Here is a 19,220-nt window from a genome sequence, read left to right on the forward strand (position 1 = left end):
AGATTCAAACATCCACTACTCTTAGTGAAATATCGATTCAGGGAAATGGACCCTAATGCACCCATACTTTCATTTCTGATACTCTACAGGGTTGCTATGCCAATAATTTATGTCTGAATAGGCCTAAAAGAACTCCTTTCATCTGCATGTAATAAAAATTCTGAATGATAAGGAAAGATTACATCCTGGTTTGACAAACTTTTTTTCCAAGCGCCAACATCTTTCTTCTAAACTATTATAAATGTAATCGGTTCTGGTTCATTCTTATTTCTTCACCTGTTTTCCTCTAAGCCAAATTATTATCCACTCATACATACTATGAAGTTAAAAAAAAACCCCAAATGTTCCAACTTTGGTGAAGAAATCTAATCTTTATTTCTATGATGTTAGCACAATATACTCACACAAGAGCTGTGATCTGTACTTAACAAAATACATTATAGCACTGTACAAACTTTATCAGTTTGGAAAACATTGCGTAACATTTTATTAAACACAATACTTTATATATATTATATATATATTCATAATTTTATTTACTTTAAAAAGATAATTAACTCTCTTTATTCAGTACTTGGTTTTCTCAGTAAAGCACAGCCTAACACAGGGAAAAGTGCCCTCGTCAGCAAATAAGATCAATAGAACCCTAAGAAGATAATACCACCGATTAGTCTCATTGAAGTTTAAATTAAGGTACCAGTGGAATGTAAACAAATTTTTCGTCCTTACTTTTTTTTTTATAAAAGATGTGTTATCAAATACACATGCAGAGGTCTGAGTTCTAGCCACGATCATTTTTATGTCCTTAACAATGTGGTACAATTGAAGTCTTTAAAAACTGTAGCCTTTGGCACTTTGAGTAGAAAAAGAATATATCAATATTTATGTAAAGAAAAAGAAAGTCAATGACTAGAGAAGTACTTTAAAATCTTTTGTTAAGAAATAGGAAAGATTAGGAAATATCACGCTGCACCTGTAATGCTGCAGCTGTATAGTTTTTCTTCGGAGTTACTAAAACCAGCCCACCTTTCTCTTGGGGACAGCCAGCGCGGGGCAGCGTGGCAGAGCGGTGGTGGCGTGGGGACTGGTGAAGGCGGCGTTTCAGTCCCACCCCCTCTCTGAGAAGGAGACTGCCGCAAGGGATGTGGGTGAATCTGTGTTTTATTGCCAGTTTTCAATTCTGCTGGTTTCAGCTGGATCCCGAATCCCTAATGAGGAGGTGGGTTGCTCTAGAAAGCTCTGCCCCTTTCCCGTGGGAGTGAGAATGATGGGGTGCCCCCATCTCTAAACAGCACCTTCTGTTCACTCTGAAAACCACACTGAGACCCGGGTCAACCAGCTGCATTGTGACCTTGGGTCCTGTGGGCCACCCTCAAGTACGGATTGGAATTCTTAAGAAATGGTATAGGAGAGGTCTCGTGTTGAATTCCAAGAACCAAATACTTCTTTATACTTAAGCGAAATTTTTACATTGGAAACACCTCAACATGTTTTGTTTTCATCTTCTTTTTGCAAATATTGTTTCCTTTGATCTGGGCTCAAAGCTTCACTCGGGACAGACAGCAAAAACTGTCATTTGCACATGAAGCACTAAAACGGCGCCTATTTAGATATTTGGAAGAGATACATTCTTTGTTTATTCTGCGAGATACCTTTATAATTAATTTGCATATTTTTCAGATTCTACCTGTTGGTGCCCAATGAACAAAAATAGGGAGGAAGGTCAAACCCACTTGCAGTGGCTCTAATTTACTAGTTAGCAGCATGTCAAAAAAAAAGTTAATAATCTGGAACTGAATGAAATGTTTGGCTCACTTGTGAAGATAGCAACTAAGCTAGCTAGCGATGTAACCCACGATGGTCAAGTTTTGGTTCACATTTCTTGTTTATAGATTCACAGCAATGTATTTTGCTCGAGGAATATTGACTACTCTTTTCACTTAAAAAATAGAAGAACATATCTGTAACATCAAACGAATTGAAAAATTCCATAAATAAAGGAGAAGCCGTAAAATACAAAATGGGATTGCAACGGCTTCAAAAGATTCTCTTAAAACAACCTAGGTTTTAAGCTAGGCAGACCCACTAAAAACCAGATTCTTTATGAGCAGTGCCTATGTGTAAATAAAAAGTAAGCGGAAAACAAGAGCTGCAGAAAAGTACTGGCTGTTCCCTTGGACTGAAAGTATTCCCACGCAGTTTTTGTTGTGGAAGAAAGAATTGGTTTTGAAAAAAAATATCCAAACCCCCACACAAAGCCTTCTCGAGTTTGGGCCGCGACAGAGCCACTACGGGGAAGCTGCGGGGTGGGGTGGGGGGGCCCTATTCTACCAGGAAGCAGCCAGCATCGTCTTAACACGGTAGCACTTCTCTGACAAGGGATTGCACACACCACTAGCTCACAGCGAGATAGAACCGGAGAGTTTACATGGGGGGTGAACTGTGCTGGCCAGCACCACCCACGTGGAGTGCCAGGCGCGCACGATTCTGCAGAACGGATATATAAAACCGCATGGCCTCTGCCGAGGGGGCACCTGGCTCTCTATCCCCACGGCTAGTTAGAAAGAAACACCCCTCACGTTGGCACATTCAGAAAGTAAAGGAGTACACATGGAAGGAAACCGCTGTCTTTCCAGACCGCCCTCTGCCAACCTTTTGAGTTGGAGGACGGGTCTTAAGAGGAGACTTCCCAGGGGTCACATTAGTTGGGTCCTTGCATTGTGCTTTCCCCTCCCTTGGTGTGAAATGTACAAGCCTGATGGTCGCAGTTCGAAGGAGTCACGAGTCCCGGGCTGATGGGGGGGTGATGTGGCTGGATAAGAGGTCTCCCCAATTTGTTGGAACAGAACACAAGGAGAATCAACCCGTGGTCTTTAAGGGGGGGGGCGCACCCAAATGATTGAACAGACATCGCTCAGTCCTTATACGCCCGAGTCGGGGAGGTCCCCTTATAGAAGATATTCCTAGTGTTTTCGGGGCTGCTGCTCCGCTCGGGGATCAGGATGATGTTGCCTTTCCTCCGAAGGGTGGAGTCGCGCGAGGAGGAGACGGACAGCGTCTCGGAGCCCATCTCGCTGCCCTCCACCGGGGTGACGCGGATGGTGGCGATGCCGTGGTGGTGGTGGTGCTCGCTGCCGTCGATGTTGCTTCTCTTGCGGTCTCCGGAACCAAAGCCATCCTTCAGGGGCTCGCAGCTCTCCGAGTCCCGGTTGAGGTCGTTGAGCTCGTAGGTCTGGCGGAGGCTGCCCTTCTCGGGCGCCTTCCACTTCCAGGAGCCGCTGCCCTCGCCCTCGGTGGACGGGATCTGGATGATGGGCCGGCTGTTCTCGGGGTGAGCCTCCACGCGGACGATGCCGCCGGGCTCGTGGTCGGTCAGGGTCTTGTAGCGGATGGAGCCGGTGCAGGAGACGGCGCTGCCCTCCGTGTTCTTGGGGCTGCTCTGCAGCACGCCCTGCTGCTTGGACATGGCGATGACCTGCATGATCCGCGGCTGGCTGTTGCTCCGGTTGCAGGCCACGGTCTTCTCCGCCGCTTTCAGCCACTTGGCGCGGGCCGAGCTGCTTTTGGGCGAGGCGCCCACGGTCTCCTGGGTCTCCTCCGGGATGTGCACCAGCTGCGAGGACCCAGGCCGGGGCTGGATGGACACCCTGGGCCCCCCGGGCATGCTGTTGTTGCAGCTGGGGACCGTGCCCGGCTGCAGCTTGAGGTACTGGCCGCCGGGGCCGTGGGGGTCTCCGTTGACCCCCACCCTGGAGGGCTCCGAGCTGGACCTCATTTCTATGGATCTGGGCGGCGACTGCCCGGGCTCGGTCTCTATGACTTGCAGGGACAGCTTCCGGCTTTCGTTCTTGCTCTTCCACTGGGTGAGCAGCTGCTTGGACCGGGCGGAGTCCATGGAGGCGTGGATGCTGGCGTTTCTGCGGACGGGGTCCTCCACGGACGGCGTGCTGGCTCGCGGCAGGGTGTTGCTGAAAGTGACCATGTTCTCCTTGCCCATGGGGCTGCGCGGGGTGATGATCTCCACGTCGGCGTTCGCTCTCTTGAGGTTGGTCAGCGAGCTGGCGTCCCGGGGGTTTCGGGCGAGGATGCCCTCGGTGTGAGCGATGCCATCGCTGCTGCTGCTGTTTTTGGCAGCCAGCACCCGGCTGGGGTCCTGGTTGAGGTCGGACAGGGACCGGAGGGCCTCTCTGTGCTGGAACAGGCTCTCCTCGCTGGGCAGGAAGTTCCCCACTGCGTAGAGGCCCTGGTGCGGGAGACAGACCATGAGTCCGCGCTCGCCCTGGCCTCACCCCCAGGACCCTGCGCCCCCCCATTAATAAGGTCAGAGCTCACTAAACCACATAACAAAACCCGGGGAACCTCCGTGACCGGGGAGATAGTTTGTGAGTCACATCACAAGTCACTGTACTGACTGTCGGGGAATTCGGAGCCCATGATTTTCTATTATTGGCTGGATTTTCTCTCCTTTCTCCACCCCACTGTATGCTTTTTGTACACTTAATCCTCTGAACGTATTCACAGAAAAGTCGGACAATGAGAGATACAGAAACATCCTTCTGCTTTTCAAAGCAGTTCCGTTCTCTGGGTTTGGGACTCTCTTCTTGGGTGACACCTTGCATTTTCAATCATCCCTCAGGATGGATGGCAGAAGGAGCGTGGAAAANATCGCTGCTGCTGCTGTTTTTGGCAGCCAGCACCCGGCTGGGGTCCTGGTTGAGGTCGGACAGGGACCGGAGGGCCTCTCTGTGCTGGAACAGGCTCTCCTCGCTGGGCAGGAAGTTCCCCACTGCGTAGAGGCCCTGGTGCGGGAGACAGACCATGAGTCCGCGCTCGCCCTGGCCTCACCCCCAGGACCCTGCGCCCCCCATTAATAAGGTCAGAGCTCACTAAACCAGATAACAAAACCCCGGGAACCTCCGTGACAGTTAGTTAGTGAGTCACATCACAAGTCACTGTACTGACTGTCGGGGAATTCGGAGCCCATGATTTTCTATTATTGGCTGGATTTTCTCTCTTTTCTCCACCCCACTGGGTGCTTTTTGTACACTTAATCCTCTGAACGTATTCACAGAAAAGTCGGACAATGAAAGATACAGAAACATCCTTCTGCTTTTCAAAGCAGTTCCGTTCTCTGGGTTTGGGACTCTCTTCTTGGGTGACACCTCGCATTTTCAATCATCCCTCAGGATGGATGGCAGAAGGAGTGTGGAAAATGCAGAACAACACGCCACTCACAAAACACGGTACCAGGTTTGGCAACAGGGTCAGAGACGTGTTGTTGCACCTCCCATCGAGCACAGCCCCACGCGTTCTGCTTCGGACAGAGCGTTCTCGGAAGACAGGGCTGGACTGTGCTAGATGCCGGGGGGGGGGGCACGTTCTTCCGCGATTTACTCCTGCTCTGAGGTGGGGAAAGAATATCCGATCCATTTAGTGCTATTACGTGACCTTGGGCTACATTTTATTTAATTTTGACCTCACATTCAGGTTTCTTGTTTTCGATCTGGGGGATAAAAGTCTGGGAGAGGCTGAGATTCAGATTCAGAATCTGAATCTTCCCACGCAGAGGATCCAACCCCCTGGCGGGCCTTCGGTGTTCAAGGTGCTACGCTGAGAGATGAGAGCAAGCGTGGCGTCCCATCTGTGTGCCAGTTTCGGTAGATGGCAGCCCCCGTGTCCTTTCCCAGTCACACCGGAAGAATCCCGTGGGTTTAACACGCACAGAGCTGCCCAACAATTCACAACGGCCTCGGCTCAGAACAGACACATTTCCAATTTCAGGGCACAGGGTGCCCTTAGGAATGGGCAGAGTCGAGCCTCTGCCTCTCCAGCTACTTTGATGACTGGTTCAAATCTTCTAAACAATATCTGCTGACATGCTTGCCACCCTGGTTCCCAGGATAAGCAGTCCCCACGTAACATCACATTCATAACTGTGTTTACATTTGTCAGTTTAGGAAAATCTTCTACCAGACTCGGTGGAGCAACCGCAGAGGGTGGGGCAAAAGTAGTTTCCAGTTGTTTGCGTGGGAAATAATATAATAATTAATACATAATAGTTCAAGAATAAATAAACTGTTTCACAGACTCACAACTGGAAACCTCCTTTCGCCCCTGCAGTTTTACTGGTCTTTGCACCATAAGCTCCTTGAGGACACATCTTATTTCTCACCCTTCTGACTGTCAGTGTTGCGCCTGGCACAGATAGGGTAGTCTGCAAATGTAAAATGAACGAATGGGACGGACAGCAAAGACCAGGCCTGAGAACCCACGTTAGCTGGGTCTGTTGTATCCAGGTGCCGTGTTCGTGTTGCTGGGCAGGTTGTACGATCTCCCACTAAACCTTCACTTTCACTACCTTTACTTCCACTGACATTCACTTTCCCCGTCTGTAAAACTGTACTCTTCCCTGGCTCTTTTGGGCCACGTGCGGTTGAGGATAAAATGCAGTAATCCTTCTAAAATCACAGTTTCTGGCCTATGGGAANTGAACGAATGGGACGGACAGCAAAGACCAGGCCTGAGAACCCACGTTAGCTGGGTCTGTTGCATCCAGGTGCCGTGTTCGTGTTGCTGGGCAGGTTGTACGATCTCCCACTAAACCTTCACTTTCACTACCTTTACTTCCACTGACATTCACTTTCCCCATCTGTAAAACTGTACTCTTCCCTGGCTCTTTTGGGCCACGTGCGGTTGAGGATAAAATGCAGTAATCCTTCTAAAATCACAGTTTCTGGCCTATGGGAAGAGGTTACTAAGTTATTTTACTGAAAGTGGGGTATGTGCTTTGGCTGAGGACGGAGAGGCAGCCAGAGATTTTCTCGTGAATACATAGTCCATTTTAAGTAAATGGTTACGGTGCAGAATACTCTGTGTGTGTTTTCCACTTGACACTGTGGCCCACCGACTAGTGACGGTAACTCCATTACCAAGTACAGAGCGATCCCACCGCCGATCAAAAAGCCACAGTAGACGTCCACCGGGTGGTTCTTGTACTGCGTGATCCGGGTCAGCCCGCAGATAATGCCGCAGATAATGAACGTGAAGACCAGGAGGGGTTTCAGGAGCTTAGAGGAGTCCGTTAGTGTGGAGTTGAAGTACATCTTACGGACGGAAGAGACAGGGGGAGCCCGTTAGAGAGGTCATCTTCCTACTAAATCATCATCAAATAAAAGGTTGAACTCAGCAGCCCCACTGACCGACCTCACTATGACCGACGAGTTTCCTGTGTCATCCCACCCCCGGCTATGTCTACAGTCTCTGCTTGAGAAAAAGGAAATGCAAGACAGACCTCATCAAACAAATAACCTCATTTAATTCCATGGAAGTTTAAAAAAATGGATGCAGTGTGATTAGCCAGACAACTGCTTAGTCTCTGTGCTATTTGCCATCATTTCCGTTCCTTTCTCTCACCTGAGACCTCATGAATGGTTGCATTGATCAGGCATGACGACAGTTCATTGTACGGAATTTATCAAATTGGCGCTGGCTTGGGACTCACAGTTACTGAATCACTGAAAGCAAAGCTTGTGTGTTTATGAATGTGTGTACCTAACACAGTTCTTTTGCTTTCCGAATTTATACCATTTGCGTGGTTCACAGTACCCTCTCGTGAAGTACACTATCACCTGGAGGGGTTACCAGGCGAAATGAGTACAGGACTGTGTAGAAAAATTATTTTACTCTTACAGGGTGTGTGGGAGCATCTGTTTCCTTCTTCTGATGCCTGGCTGCTGTGCTCAAGTTCACTGCGCTCTTATTACCCGGTTGTATGATGGAATTGGTCGGAGACAAGGCTCCTTCCCGACTTCCTCCAGGACACGGACTGACGAGAAAGACCTAGTTACTCACCGAGACGTACACGGCAGCAAAGGCGGCGAGGGTGGCGTGCTGAGAGGGGAATGATTTTCTGCCAAAGGAAGACAGTCACATTAGGACTCAATTTCAGACACGCTGCTGACAATCAGGAACAACTGTGCGCCCAAAGTCTTCCGCAGAAATGCCACAAGGCAATGGGCAGTCACTAGCTTCTGGTTTCTTTTCTGGAGGATTTGCTGAGGGGTAAAATAAGCAAGCTAACCACCATCATTAGTGTTAGAGACTAGCAGTGATGCGCTTTCCGATAGCAAATGCTGGCCTCGTAAGGCAACCCTTCGTGATAACCCTGGAGTGAGGGTTGAAAGTAGGGACAGGCGGGAGGACGTTTGGGTTGTTCTCTGGTGCGGGAATTATGCCAGTTTAAAGTAAAAGTTCATAAAACCCAGGATTTTAAAGTTTTCAGTTTTTTTCTATGCTCCTAAAAATATGGCTTCATCTACATAAAATTTTAAGACAAAATCATTTTCTCACAGCAATAGGTCTAAATGTGTCTTTTACACTCTATCGAGCATAAGAAAAATCTAATTTTAACAAAGTGTTTCTCTGCGTATGCCCCTGTAAAATGTTATCGCAAAGATCTCAGAGCTTCTCGTTCAGTTAAGTAATTTAAGAAGCAGGGAGAGAGAGGAACTCAGGATAGGGAGAGAGACACTGGAAAAGACAGACCAAAGAAGAATGGAGATTTTTTTTAATGGATAGAAAAATGGAAATATAAAATTCAGTTATAATGATGTCCTCCTAATTATTTGGTACCCAATAAAAAGCATGACCATTCAATAAAAATAAGATAGAGGACATAGGTCATAAGTGTAGGTTAAAGGTTATTGAATGGACCACAAGAACTTGAATGTGTATGGTTACATAATATCAGGCTCTGATTTTCTTTAAGTGTACTTACTAACTTGTTTTTGACTCTCAAATTGATCTCTGGGAAGTCACTGAATGACAAATAAACTTAGAACAACCATTTACTGCCCTTCACCTTCCTATAATTAATTTTTAAAAAAAATTCCTTTATTTAATTATCTTTAGAGAGGAAGGGAAGGAGAGGAGAGAAACATCAATGTATGGTTGCCTCTTGTGAGTTCCCTGCTGGGAATTGGCCTGCAACCCAGGCATGTGCCCTGACTGGGAATCGAACCTCGATCGTGTGGTTCTCAGGCCTGCACTCAATCCACTGAGCTACACCAGCCAGGGCTCCTATAATTTATCTTGAACTTCTAAGATACCTCTTGCCATACAAATTTATTATTTACTTTATTGATTAAAAGTAATTTCATGCATTGGCAGTTTCTTGAGTTTTTTTGTCTCCTCGTCTTTAAACTGCAAGGGTAGAAGCTCTACAGATCTTCAGGGTTTATTCACACACAGGATTTAAAAAAAAACATATAATGGGGAGGTAAATATCACAGATATTAAGTCTTCCACTTAAGTCAATACAGGGTAACCTACTACCTGGAAGCCATGGCTGACTATAAATATCCTAAAACAAACCAACTGTGGTAACCTAAAACCATAAGGCGTATAGGGCGGAACACAAAACACCAGTCAGGTTTGGTGGTGGGAAGATTAGAGGCAGAATGTGAGGCTGAAATTTGGAGACGGAGCGGGAGATTTGGAATGAGCCACCGATGGTGTAATGGCTAGAGAGATCACTGAATTGAAAAGAAAAAGAAAACCCGAATCGTTATGACTGAAAGATGTCTCTGCCTAAGGGGACAGCTCCGCCGCCAACGTGCAGCGCCAACACGGACATCGAGCGTCCCGAAACCTCGGTGTCCAACCTGCTGCTGTTGATCACCGTGAGGTCGGAGCCTGAGCATATGTCTTCCACGATGTAGGAGTTCTCTTTGCAGGACACGTTCAGGGAGGTGTAGTTGGGCTTGCACACCGTCAGGAAGTAGGGCGCCTGGTACCCAGTGCATAGCTGGATGATGTCCGTGATGAGGGCCGTGGAGCAGAGTCCAAACACGTGCACGCCTGCGAGCAAGGGGGAGGGAGCGGTTACCACCTGAGGGCCCACGGCGGACGCCAGGCCCCCACCAGCCCTGCTCGCCACATCGCCGCAGGACGGCCCCCCCGCCCCCGCCCCCAGCCTGCTTCGATCCTCCTCTCTGAGTTTACCTCCGGAAGACAACAGAGCAAACTCCCAAACTTCTAAACAGATGCCTCGGGCCAGTACCATGGCCATGCGTGTCTTCCAAGTGGTAGTTTCGGGTATTTTGGTCAGGTTGGTTAAACAAGGCCGGTTTGCAATATTATTAACCACAAGGCACTTGTCAAACACCTGGGACATGTTAAGGTGACCAGTTGGATTAAACGTGGGGAAGGTAGCAAAGTTAGCGATAATTTTACATTGCTCAGCCTGTTTGAGCGGCCAGGGCTCTGTCTCCCCAGCGGCCCCAAATTCTAATCACAGTCGCCAGACCCGATAGAATTGGTTCGAACTCCCTGCAAGCTGTGGCCACACCAGGAATGCTGATGAAAGCAGAGAAGAGGGCAGGGGGGTCCCTGTCGTGGGCACAGTAATGACATCCTGGGCATGGGGCCGGGGGAGTCTTCCCACACGTTTGGAATTCAGAGATAATGTTCTTGTATCTTCCGGCCCGGATTCTATCTTTCTTTCATCTCCTAGGGCCAGACTCAAAGCACATCTCACAAACCCCGATGCACACACTTGTACTCTCGGATACCATCTCCGCTTCTAGTCCCTCGCCCGGTCACACCCGAGGGAGTCTGGATCCACTCCCACAGGCATGATCTGAACCTGCCTGCTTCCTCTACACATCTCAACACGCCTCAGCACCCTGGCTCTGCACTGACTCACCAGCCCTGGCTCTCAGGATCGGAGAGGGACCAGGGTGGTTCCTCAGGGGAATCGCCCGGCCCAACGTCGCCCACCTGCACGTGGCCACGCTTTGAATTTTCCTTCTCTGCTTGCTGTCACCTAGCAACCACTCTACCTAGTCCTTCTCCACACGCTCACCTGGCGTTCTGGACACAGGACTTATGTTTCTACCTCCCAGGCCCTGACTGCATGCGAGCTCTTAGAGAAGAGTGTGGAAAAGCGGGAGATGCACCCATTTTTACCTTTGGAAAGTGACGCCCTCCAGCCCCACCGGAGGCTGGGCTCGCTGACTCCGGGACCTGCTCCCTAGGGGAAGGTCCTCATGGTCGGGGGCTGTTCAGGGGGCATGCATGCCCCTTTCCATGGCATTTGGTTCCATTAGGGAAAACTGTCTCTGAGGTCAGCTCTATGTCCCGAAGATGTATTTCCTTGCCTTAGTTCATGACCCTGCCAAGGGGCCAATTCTCATCTTACCGTCCCGCTGTGCCATGCTGAGAGAGCAGAGTCTAGGCCATGATTTAGACCAGGCTTTTCCTCTGGTGGGAGAGATGGTTGTATTTAATTACCTACTGAGTACTGGGTAAAACTATCCATCTCTTGGAGATGACAGGTGGAATACCTCTTTACTGACTTGTTGGGAACGCCTGGAACACACTCAGGTTGGTGGGATGCCCTGGCCTTCTCAACTCACTGAACGAAACAGGCCTGTGGCTCCAAGAACATTAAGACGTTTCCATGCCAACCAGAAGAGGTGAAGGTTTAGATACTGGTTGATTCAGAGGCTGGTTAGCAGGCCTATGCATTCCTACAGCTCCATAAAGTATGGGAGGTAAACTGAGAGGAGATAGCCCAGGAGAAATAGCCATGATGCAATGCTATCTAGTGACATTTTATGGGCCGTAATTTCCGGATGGGAACGTTCCGGAACAATTGAAATGGAACCACGGATGTGACTAGATCATTTCTGAAGAGTTATCCATTGCTCCTGGCCTGCTGACATTTATTCTCCACTTTAAAAAGTGAACATCGATCCAACGAAACCGTTTGAAAGTGGATTTATGCTTCCAGTACAACTACTGAAATGCACGGTGTGTTAGCTCTCAAAACGAGGACTATCACCGCAAATAACAGTTCAGACACAGAGCCCCAATTTGGGTGTAGAAACAGATTTCTCTTCTTCTTTCTTCTTTTTTTTTAGTATACTGTAAAACTCATCATGTACCTGAAACCACACATCTAAATTACAGCTTTGAAGACTTAAACTCTATAATTACACATAACATTTCTGTTCGAAAAACACAGTCCCTTTCTTTGCGGTCCCCACACCCACCCACGAATCTGACGGCTCTCCGAAGGAAGGAGTTGAAGTTGCAGCCTCCAGCATTGATGTGGGGCTCCAGGCCCACCCCATTTCTTCGTCTGGAGAGACAGCAGTAGAGGACGCCTTCCCCTACCATAATCTGCAAAGACAAGAGGGTTCACAGGGGGCTCAGTGGGTTCAAATGAGTTGTAAGTCATTTCTTAACACACCGCCAAGTCGACAAGGTGAAGGTGTTATGTTCTTAATAATAGCATGGGAGAGGCGATCCATTTTTCCTAAGCAGACAGGGCACTGGAAAGGGCATGGGTGGGCTCTTGCGAGTGTCTACCCCTTGGTCAAGGGCGTGGTGGCATCGGGGGTTTTCACAGCCTCTGGCCCGCTGCCTCTCTGCTCCCATCTGCCCCCTGTGTGGGAGCCACCACCCACGCGTGCCCATTGAGTACTTGAAATGCAGCTGCTTCAGTTAAGAAGCCAAATGTTTATTTCCTTTCATGGAGTTCCATGATTGAAAATTTATAGCAATCTAGGTTTAAAGTGAAGTAGCCCCACATGTGGCTAGTAACTATCTTACCGAGAGAGTCTTATGAGAGAGTCTAGGTGCGCAGGAACTAGGTGGGTGAGACACTGACACACCACACGCGTAGAATAGTGTAATGCTCTCCTGAGTTGCTCGTTCTAAGAAACTGGGCCACTCCTCCCTGAAATGCACTGCTGTGTGGCTGAAAGGGACTGAGTTCCTCTTCACATCTCAGTAACAGTTCTGTGACTGACTTTGTTTTTTCTTCTTAATTAATTAATCGGCTCATTAATTTCCTTCTCATCAGTGAATGCCATGTTATATAAGAATTTATTTGCACAGCGCCACTGGGAAAAATGTGTGTTGTCACCCAGCACAGCAGCGGTCATCTCAAACGACCTTGGACTTTCAGGAATTTTCTCTTGGTTCCTCAGAACACCGCAGACGGTTAGGCCGACAAAGTGCTCTCTCACTGTCTGGCTTGACTTACAGGTCAAGGGTCAGTATGCTGACTGCACCTGAGTGTCCATCTCTCAGGGGCGCATCACTTTTCTCCCCCACACTTCTACTCTTTCAACCTTGATCACCAGGTCACTGCATGAATGTTCAAAAGGATACAATTTGGTTTGAGGACAGCATCTCCTCGGGGGGGAAGGGAAGGTGCTCCTGGGGTATTTCTGGATGTGCCCACGGTCTCCTCCCTCGGAATGGCTCTCGCTCACCTGCGGGAGGGGCTCACAGAGTGTGATGGGGACCCAATGATCTGTGGCTGTTGTCAGTGGTAAGGAGAAACCGTTTATGACAAGGACCTTTCCACCATATTCTATCTATGCTGTCCACAGCCACAAAGAAACAATATGATTGTTTTTGCCTGTCCAATGTGATGGACAGGTTTCTGGGAGAGAGTCTGAAGTGACTGATCTTGGGGCAGGTGAAGCTGGGAACTAGTCAGCTCATCATAATACAGGTCCCGCCCCGGGGGTGGCCACCGGTTAGGGGGCTCATAACACAGAAAGTCTTTCTTGTGAATACACCCGGAAAAAGGCAACAAAGAGTATTTATTTATCAGAGTACTTTTAGTGTGAAAGCTTGCAACGAATGCCTTCTGGGAATCTATTGCAGGTAAGCATTCTATATTTCAATTGTATAAACTCCTAAAGCTAAGGGTACCAGCTAGGAACTGTAATCAAATTCTGATTGCATTCTCCTCTAAAATTAGATATACTTGTCCTTTAATAACATACAATAAAATTTTACTTCCAGGGCAAAGAACATGCACATTTTTTTTCCTGTTCATGTAGATCTCATAAAGTCTGGCTCGACCCAGAGGGACTACCTTGTTTTTCCTGCGAAATAATCCCCAGAGGACTGAGCCAAATGCTCGTTTCGTTATCGCTCTGAAGTAAATGGAAAATGGAACATTCGGCATGAAATTTTAAGGGCGATTTTAGAGAGATAGGAACATGCACTTTGCAGACATGGAGAGAATTTGTCCAGTTTTTTCTGCAATATCCCGGAGATGAGTTATTTTTAAAACATCCCCCAAAGCACAGGAAACAATCTGGGAAGCGAATGCTGTATGATTGATGTGTAAACCTCTGCACAAAACAACCACTGGTCTTCCTTTTGCCCCTGTACAGGTCCCCTTAAAGGACATGGCTGCTGAGAGGGCCCCATGCGGACAGGCCAACGCAGAAAGGGCCTCTCCTCCCCCACCTGGGCCCTGAGACCCATTTCCAAATGAAGGGCTCGCCTGGCCTCTTTCCACCTCCCTCCCTGTCCATTTGGGAACAGGGCGATCAGAGTCTATTACCGCCCCCTTCAGGAAGCGAGCCTGTGGGGGAGAGGCCGGAGCAGTGACCCGTGCAGTAACATTAGGCACAGAATGTGGGTCTGGAACAGGAAGACCGCAGACGGTGTTGCCTGTGCTGAGGACACGCATGTGTCGGGAGAAGGCCTTCACACAGGGGAAGGTGCGATCGGAGAGAAATCTAGAAGATGTGTGATATATGGTTGGAGGGAAAGCAGGATTTAACATCAGCACGAGTCAGAATTTGTTTTGCCTTCGAGTTATTTACCCCAAACCTGTGAAGCCAGTGTGGGCCACGGTGGTGCTTCCGGTGACACAGGGGAAACTAGACCCCGAGGGCAAATATTTCCTGAGGGTTCCTCTCGTTCCAGGAAGGGGCCCTGCAGGGACCCAGGCATGCATTCAGGGGGTCTCTGCCCCAGGAGTTGACCGGGGCAGCCCCCAGGTCAGGTTGGTGTAAGAGGGCCATGGCAGACTTCTTCTTTTGTTTCTTAGGACTCCAGAAAGAAAACTCAGGCCCAAAACCTCCCAGGAAACATTGCTAAGCTGCGTGTTTAGACTTTGTTACTGGGAATGAGGGGGTCAGTGAGGCAGGAACACAGTGAGGAGGCCAAGGTCATTGTCCCAGGACATGGAGGAGTCAGCAAAGGGATGGACGTGAGATGAGTAAGTAGGGCTGCAGTCAGACCTGTTTTCCTGGCTACTTAATACAATACCCTGGGGAGGCAGGGGTTACGGATACATAAAAGCCAGCTGCTTAAATGGTTACTACCAACTGGTCTTTTCAGCAGCCTTGTGGACACATGTGCTGTATCTGATTTCGTTTCAAACAAACCAATAATTCTGCCCACTGCACGCCCACTAGGAGAAAGGCTTTCAAGTGTAATAGATTACAAGCATATATTCCCTTTACTCTTGCCCAAGGGCTGGATGCTATAGATTTTTCATAGGTCTTGAAAGAAATGGCAAGAAAGTGCTATTGCTCCCAGCGACACGGCGCTTCGAGTGCGCTGTGTTGGTCTGAGCCTCAGCTGCTTCTGAGGACGGCAGGGATTGTTCCGATAGCCCTAGAATAGCTGCAGCGTCAATCACTCGTGAATTCTCAAAGTATTTTGAGATCTTGTAAGCCTGATAAAGTTCACGGGAAAATTAAGCTAGAATTTAATCTTCTGAGAGCACGTGGTGTGGTGTATTTGTAGCACAAATAGCATGTTGTGATTATTGAACAGAGGGGAGAATTTAAACAACAAATCCCCAGCTCCTGCGAGTATGGACTTCAGACGGTTTCTGCAGAGACTTTTCTGCAGCTGCTGATGTCGGGCCCTGAACGGGCCAGTTCATCAAGGAGTCTTGTAAAAACACCGTTCAGATACTGCTTTTTGATGAATAACCACCTCTTCTGACATTCAGGGGCTTGAGGCAAGCAGAGTAGAGTTCCTCCCGTTAGAAATAATAGCCTTGACCTTGAAACCAGTATATTGTCCTTGAGGGTTCTGGGGGCACAAGAGATGGTGGAAAGGGTGGGCCAGTCTAGTTTATTAATGAATTTATCCCCAAGTGTGTTCTTTAGGACGTGTCTGCTAGCAAACTATAAAGAGCTACAGTTTCAATTCAGTTCTAGTAGGGGAGGGTATTTCTTTATGTTACGTATTTGAAAATGCAAGTGCCTTTTGTGAATCAAAAGTATTGTGTGTGTGTGTGTGTGTGAGTGAGTTATGCTCTCTTTATAGTTGTTGATACAATACAATTCAGCAGTGCTCTGAATCAATACAAAGTGCTAATCCAGTAAAAAATGGAACACTAAGAGATAGCAACATGCACTTTTGATCAAAAAGGCTGTTGGCTATGTCACCGGTCGTTTTCCTCGTGGTTTCCCACACCCAGACACCTCGAGAGCACATGGAAACTGTGTTCGTGAGGAAGCAGACCACGAATGTCCTACAAGCCTTTTAAATATCACGCAGCCATGAACTATTTTTCAGCATGATTTATAAAAGTCAGCGTTAGAGAACCATCATTTTTACGATCATATAACCTTTAACTATCCACGCCAGCAATTTTAAACTGTTAAGTATTCCCAAGTAATGCTGTTAAAGTGTCTTAAAGATAGGATCTTGCTGGTCCAAGATTCAGAGTCCACTTTGTTTGCTTTTAACCCGTTTACGACACCGATGTGGTCCTCCCCAGTTTTCCGGGCCTGACAGGCAAACACAATGTGGGGGCAGTTCTTACCGTGATCGCGGGCCCGGCGAACGCCAGGCTGAGCAACATGAGGAACGGGACGGCCTCCTGGGTGGGCTCGATGTAGGGCATGCTGAGGCTGCGGTCATAGCAGCTGAACCCTGAGTGCACGGGCTTGAAGACATCTGTGAGCTCGAGGAAATACAGGCTGACCACGGACGACGCCAGAATAGGCAGCTGGGGAGGAGGCACACAGGAGAGCCATTCAGTCTCCTACGCAGGTCACAGGACCCACCCACCGCAGCGCGGGCAAGGAGCGTGCTTCCCCCCACTCTCTCCACTTCTGGCCAGTTTCAGAGTTAGAATCAGCCATAATCACTCTCGCTCCCGCCTTCGAAACACACCTCCGGTTCGGCCCCCTCGGTCACCAGGCTGCTACGCTTTTGCCCACCTTCGCCCTGGGAGTGGCCTACCTGGTCTGCCACCTCCGCTCTTACCCTCCCACGCCACCCATTCCTGCCCGTCACCCCAAGGGGCCTCCTGACATGATTGCAGGAGAGTCACTTCCTGTCTTAGCCCCTCCCATGGTTCCCATTCTGGCCAAGACGTCTCTCCGTGGAATGCCAGTTTCTGCAGGGTCTGGCTCCAGCTTCACTTTCTTCCACCCTCATGCCCCCTGTTTATACCAGGCCCCCGCCCCCTGCCCACTACAGTCCAAGTGGTCTCTTTTATATCAAGATACATTGACCCGTAACATTATATCACTTTCAGGCATGCACCCTAATGATCGATATTTCTATATATTGCAAAATGATCACCACCGTAAGTTGAGCTAGCATCCATTACTATGCAAAGTTATAGATCTTTTTTCATACGACGAGAGCTTTTAAGATCTATTTCCTTAAATGTAAAATGTAGTGTTATTAACTATAGTCTCCAGGCTCTGCATTACATCCTCAGGATTTATTTATCTTATAATGGGAAGTTTGTAACTTTGGACCCCCTTCATCCACTTTGCCCCCACCCCACCGCAGGCAACCAGCAGTCTGTTCTCCGTGTTTGTGAGTTTGGTTTGTGGTGGTTATTGTTTCAGATTCCACATATACGTAGCATCACACACCACTTGTCTTTCTCAGCCTCACTTATTTCACTCACAGTGATGCCTCGGGTTCCATCTGCATTGTCGCAAATGGCAGGATTTCCTTCTTTTTCAGGGCTTAATAATATTCCGTTCCACGTGTGTGCCACATTTCGTTTATTACTATGCCTGTCGATAAACCCTTGGGTTGTTTTCATGTCTTCTTTATTGTAAATATGCTACGATGGAGATGCTGGGGTATATAGTTCTTTTCCGGTTGGTATTTTCATTTCTTTTTGGTATATACCTACACACGGGATTGCTGGATCACATTGCAATGCTATTTTTAATGTTTTGAGAATCCCCCTTACTTTTTCCACAGTGGCTGCACCGATTCACATCTCCACCAACGGCGCACAAGGGTTCCCTTTGATCCACACCTTCACCGACACTTACTTCTTCTCTCTCTGACAACAGCCGTTCTGACAGGTGTGAGGTGGTCTCTCCGTGTGGTTTTGACTTGCAGTTCCCTGACTAGGAGTGATGTCCAGCATCCTTTTCATGTGCCTTTTGATCATCCGTGTGTCTTCTTCAGAAACACGCTCAGATTCTCTGCCCGTTTTCCCATCGGATTGCTTTTTGCTGTTGAGTTGTATGCGTTCATTGTGCCTTCTGGATACGAACCCTGTTCAGATCCAGACTTACAAATATGTCTCCTGTGCAGAGCTTTTAGAATGCCTGATGCAGTCCCCTGGTCTGTCCTCTTTTCCTGTAACAGTCAAACTCACTTCGGCCCGGGGGCCTTGGTGTTTGCTGGTCATTTACTTTCTTGGCTGTGCGCCTCCTGCCTCTTTGCGGGATGGCTTCTCTCATCACTGAGTGGGAACCTCCCCGACTCTCTCTCCACGGTGGCCCTCGGTCCATTCCTCTCTACCCTCATCATCTCGCTCGATTTTCTTCTTGGCTCTCATCGTTCATGAAAACGAGTTTGTCGATGTAATGCCACACTTATTTATTTCTCCTTTCCTCCTTGTCCCCCCACTGACCTGCAGGCTCTATGAAGTGACAGTCTGCTCGTGTGATTGGTGGTCGAGTCCCCGGGGCTCGTAACAGGGATTTTCCTGGCACGTGGTAGCCATGCGGCACATCATTTAATAATTTAAAGAAATAACAAATACTTATTGACAAGTGACTGATTGCATAAACGAGTAAATCTTAATGTATAATGATAACTACACTAGCGTTACCAGGTTTAGCAAATGAAAACACCGGTCATTGAGTGAGATTAGAATTTAAGATAAGCAGTGAATAATTTTCAGTGTAAGTGTGTCCAGGGCACTATTTGGGAGATACTTAAGACCAAAAATGGTTTGTTGTGTATCCTGAAATTCTAATGTCACCGGACGTTCTCTAGTTTATGTGGTATGTGGTAAACTGAAACTGGACACAACTTACTTTCTATGTGTTGCCTTATGGATTCAATTATTCATCCAATCAACCGACCGCATGCTGGTTGCTATGTGTGTGGGTGCTAGCTTTCATGGGGGAAACAAGACAAAGGCTTGGCCACCAAGCAGCATAAGCTTA

At 48.2% G+C, this 19,220-nt stretch overlaps 1 protein-coding gene across 1 annotated transcript in view; it reads right to left on the reverse strand.

Moving 5' to 3' along the window:
- Positions 1-741: 741 nt before the first annotated feature.
- Positions 742-19,220, reverse strand: part of PLPPR4 (phospholipid phosphatase related 4) — a 34,513-nt gene continuing 16,034 nt past the window's right edge. The window contains exons 2-7 of the mRNA XM_037051353.1: positions 16,607-16,792; positions 12,057-12,186; positions 9,663-9,858; positions 7,852-7,909; positions 6,930-7,103; positions 742-4,243 (exon numbers count right to left, since the gene is read on the reverse strand). Of these exons, the coding sequence (XP_036907248.1) occupies positions 2,915-4,243; positions 6,930-7,103; positions 7,852-7,909; positions 9,663-9,858; positions 12,057-12,186; positions 16,607-16,792 (2,073 nt within the window). The 3' untranslated portion in view covers positions 742-2,914. The remainder of the gene's footprint in view (positions 4,244-6,929; positions 7,104-7,851; positions 7,910-9,662; positions 9,859-12,056; positions 12,187-16,606; positions 16,793-19,220) is intronic.

Source organism: Sturnira hondurensis, unplaced genomic scaffold (genome assembly GCF_014824575.4).
Source record: "Sturnira hondurensis isolate 20B ecotype Veracruz unplaced genomic scaffold, ASM1482457v3 Scaffold0007217, whole genome shotgun sequence".
Classification (NCBI taxonomy): Eukaryota; Metazoa; Chordata; class Mammalia; order Chiroptera; family Phyllostomidae; genus Sturnira; species Sturnira hondurensis.